Raw genomic sequence first — 3,740 nt, 5'->3', positions numbered from 1 at the left:
ATTGTTGTATAAACAACTATATAATATTTTGGAATAAAGATAATGAACTGAATGAATGTAAAATCTGTACATACCCTCGTTATAAGCATAGTACTCGCATACCAGGGAAGAAAAAGAAAAAAGATTACTTGGAAAGTGATGTATTATTTTTCATTAACTACTAGACTTTAATATTTGAATGCATCTGCTACTACAACTTGCCACATGATGTGGCATCCTGAGCATGAGAGCGAAGGAGGTATAATGTGTCATCCTTCTGATTCCCCTATATTGAAACATAGCTAATTTGCTAATAGCTAATTTGTCTCCGTCACTAGTTCTATTTCATTTTGATTCATAGAAGACTTAGGATCTATCAGATCCTGTTGATTAGTTTTTTTGAGATTTGTTCAACTAAAACTCAATTTTTTATCATATATAAATTATACAAAATATATTTATTTTATTTGATAATATAATATGTAAATTTTTAAATATTATATTTCTATATGTTTCAAGAGTATAGACCTATTGATATTGTTGATCATTATTTTCTTATTTCTTCTATTATCAAAATTGATTATACGTATATGCAACTTCTATTGATATATTTATTTGCTTATTTCTTATTTCTTCTATTGGTTATACTTATCTTTTCTATTGATATAATTATTTTCTTATTTCTTATCCCCTAAAATGTATTTATTAAGATATATGAAAATGTGTTTGTATGTGTGGATGGTGAAATATGATCAAATGGATGTATAAATGAGTGTGCAATGTGATGTGATTGTGTGGATTATGAAATATTTTAAATCATTTGTATGTATGAAATGTTATCGTTTGTGATGTTTTCTTTTATATGTGAAAATTATAAATAAGTTAGGCTTAAATATAAATTGTTTGTTTATTTTTTAAAATTTTGGCATAATATCCTATTCTATTGAAAAATATCAAAATGACTTACGGATGGAATCATCGATTCTATCAATAATGATCGAAGGAATCGATAATTCTGTTGATAAGTCGTATTATAGAATACTGATGAAATCGGTGATTCCATTGGTGGTATTTGCTAAAAAAGTTTATTTTCTTTCAGAAAATAATAACTATAAAAATTAATTTTATTAAAAATCACTGACAGAAAATAAAATTTCAACGATAAACTCTTTTCTAACAAATTATCTCTTAAAAAATTATTTCTCATCTAATTTTATCACTAAACATTTATACTGATAAAATTATCATGGAATTTTCTCTCACTAATACTGTTTATTTTTTTTTAAGTGGTATGGGCAAAAATAGATAAGGAAAAGTTGAGGCTATGTTAATTGTTTGGAGAGGGGTATGTTAGAAAATGAATATACCTTTTATAAATATTAAAATATAAGGTACCGTTAAAATATTATTGAAAGTTGGATGTACTTTTTAGTAAAATGATATTTGAAAAAAATACATTAATCATGTTCCCACAAATATAAATATTATTTTTCTGATATTCCTGTCGACTCCCATGAATGCATTAATTATCGTGTCTCTACTAATAAATTATTAGTTTTTGTCACGGTCTGTTTTAAAAACGCATTAATCATGGTCCCATGAAATAGTTATACAGAAGGAATTGAAAGAAACTGCGATCTTATCATCATAAATATCCATGTGTATTTTCAGAAAAAAAATGAAAATGTAATTAAAATGAAAGGTTTGGTTCCAGATTTCTTTAAGCCAACTCTACTTAACTTTTTCATGGGAAATATATATATAGTTTGCTTTAAGTCTACTTTAAAGCTTTCATCAACTAGTTAGTTTCATTAGTCATATTATTATTGCATAAGTATTTTTCTTCTTTTTTTTTTTAACACGATATCGTAGCGTTGCATGAATGATTTATATTATAAAAAAATTGCATAAGTATTTTTCTTTCTTTTTTTTTCATCCTGTTTTTACACTTTATATGTAGATGCTTGAACGTGAGATAATAAATACGGGTGGAGAGGGCAGTTAGCTGCAACATGGCCAATTGGAACGGCCGGAATTATATTATATTATTTTATTTTATTTCGGAGTCCACGGCCAAAACATGTATTTATAGGGGCACTCTACCACGCGATATCCCATATCTTTAGCATACTCATCCACAGCCACAGTTTGAATTCTATCAATGGCGCTGGAGTCATGGCCGCTCGGTGTCCTATTTGGCCTTCTGCGGGACTACCCTGAAATCATCGTGGCACTGGCCTACTCCTTCTGCTTGTTCTACGTCAACCGCCGCCGTCCCTCTGCCTTGCCCATAAACTGGCCGTTCATCGGCATGCTTCCGGCGATGGTCATCAACTTCTCCCGTATTCACGATTACCTCTCATACCTTTTCAGCCGCATCAGCTGCACCGAGATATTCCGTGGCCCCTGGTTCCTCGGCGCCGACCTGTTGCTGACCTGCGACCCCGAGAACGTCCACCACATCCTCAACGCCAACTTCGATAACTACCCCAAGGGCGACCAGTTCCGCGAGGTCTTCGACATCCTGGGCCACGCCCTATTAAGCGTAGACGGCGACTCCTGGAGGTTCCAGCGCAAGATCGCCAACGCCATCATCGGCGACCGTGGTTTCCGTACCTTCGTCGTCGGCGCCACCAGGGAGAAGGCAGAGAAGGTGTTAGTCCCACTTCTCCTCTACAAGTGCGAGCGCGATGAGGTAGTAGAGCTCCAGGAAATGTTCACTAGGTTTTCCTTCGACGTCACTTGCAACATGGTCTTCGGGGACGACCCCGGCAGCCTCTCGCTACAATTTCCGGCCATCCCCTTCTCCTCGGCTATTGACGATGCGTGGGAGGCGCTGTTCTTCCGTCACACCGTGCCGAAGAGCTGGTGGAAGGTGATGAAGTGGCTCGACGTCGGCACCGAGAAGAAAATGACCAATGCCCGGAAGGTCATCGATCAGAACATAAGACAAATAATATTGCAAAAGAGGGAGGAAATGAAAGCAAAGATTCCAAAGGCCGATCTTCTTGCGTCCTACATGGAGGTGGTAGAGGAGATCAAGGACAAAGTGGAAGACACCGAAAAGTTTTTGCGCGACAACGTGCTATTCTTGATGATCGCAGGGAGAGACGCCTTCTCCATCAGTCTCTCTTGGTTCTTTTTCCTGCTCCACAACAACCCGAAGGTGCAGACAAAGATCCTGAAGGAGCTGAGAAGGTGTCGGTCGACCGAGAACACCTCGACTACCTTCAGCTCGGATGAGCTGAGTAGGATGGTGTACCTGCACGGGGCGGTGTGCGAGACTCTGCGCATCTTCCCCCCGGTGCCGTTCGAAGAGAAGACGGCGCTGAAGGACGACGTGTTGCCGAGCGGCTCGAGGGTGGCGGCGGGGCAGAAGATAGTGGTGAGCATGTATGCGATGGGGCGGATGGAGGCGGTGTGGGGGAAGGACTGCATGGAGTTCAAGCCGGAGAGGTGGATAACGGCGGAGGGGAGGGTGCGGCATGTGCCGGCGCACAAGTTCATGGCCTTCAACTGCGGGCCGAGGACTTGTATAGGGAAGGACGTGGGGCTGATGCAGATCAAAACGGTGGTCGCCGCCGTGCTGTGGAACTTCGAGGTGCAAGTGGTGGACAGCGCCAGAGTGGAGCCCAAGAGCTCGGCTATGCTTCGGATGAAGAATGGTATTACGGCCATCATCAAGAAAAGAATACATCCAATATATAAAAATGCATAATTATTAAATGGAATCACGGCCATAATAAAGTCATTATTATAAA

The 3,740-nt window shown here is 38.9% G+C and overlaps 1 protein-coding gene across 1 annotated transcript; it reads left to right on the top strand.

Moving 5' to 3' along the window:
• Positions 1 to 2,113: 2,113 nt before the first annotated feature.
• On the top strand, positions 2,114 to 3,740 carry LOC122003696 (alkane hydroxylase MAH1-like). The gene has a single exon (XM_042558763.1). It carries the CDS (start codon positions 2,141 to 2,143, stop codon positions 3,695 to 3,697), a length of 1,557 nt encoding a protein of 518 aa, XP_042414697.1. The 5' UTR covers positions 2,114 to 2,140; the 3' UTR covers positions 3,698 to 3,740.

This window comes from Zingiber officinale, chromosome 7B (assembly GCF_018446385.1).
Source record: "Zingiber officinale cultivar Zhangliang chromosome 7B, Zo_v1.1, whole genome shotgun sequence".
Taxonomy (NCBI): Eukaryota; Viridiplantae; Streptophyta; class Magnoliopsida; order Zingiberales; family Zingiberaceae; genus Zingiber; species Zingiber officinale.
This window is presented reverse-complemented; position numbering and strand designations above follow the sequence as displayed.

Bases quoted from the DNA above. Each gene is read 5' to 3' on its own strand.
- LOC122003696 (XM_042558763.1), top strand. From the start codon at position 2,141: ATGGCGCTGGAGTCATGGCCGCTCGGTGTCCTATTTGGCCTTCTGCGG.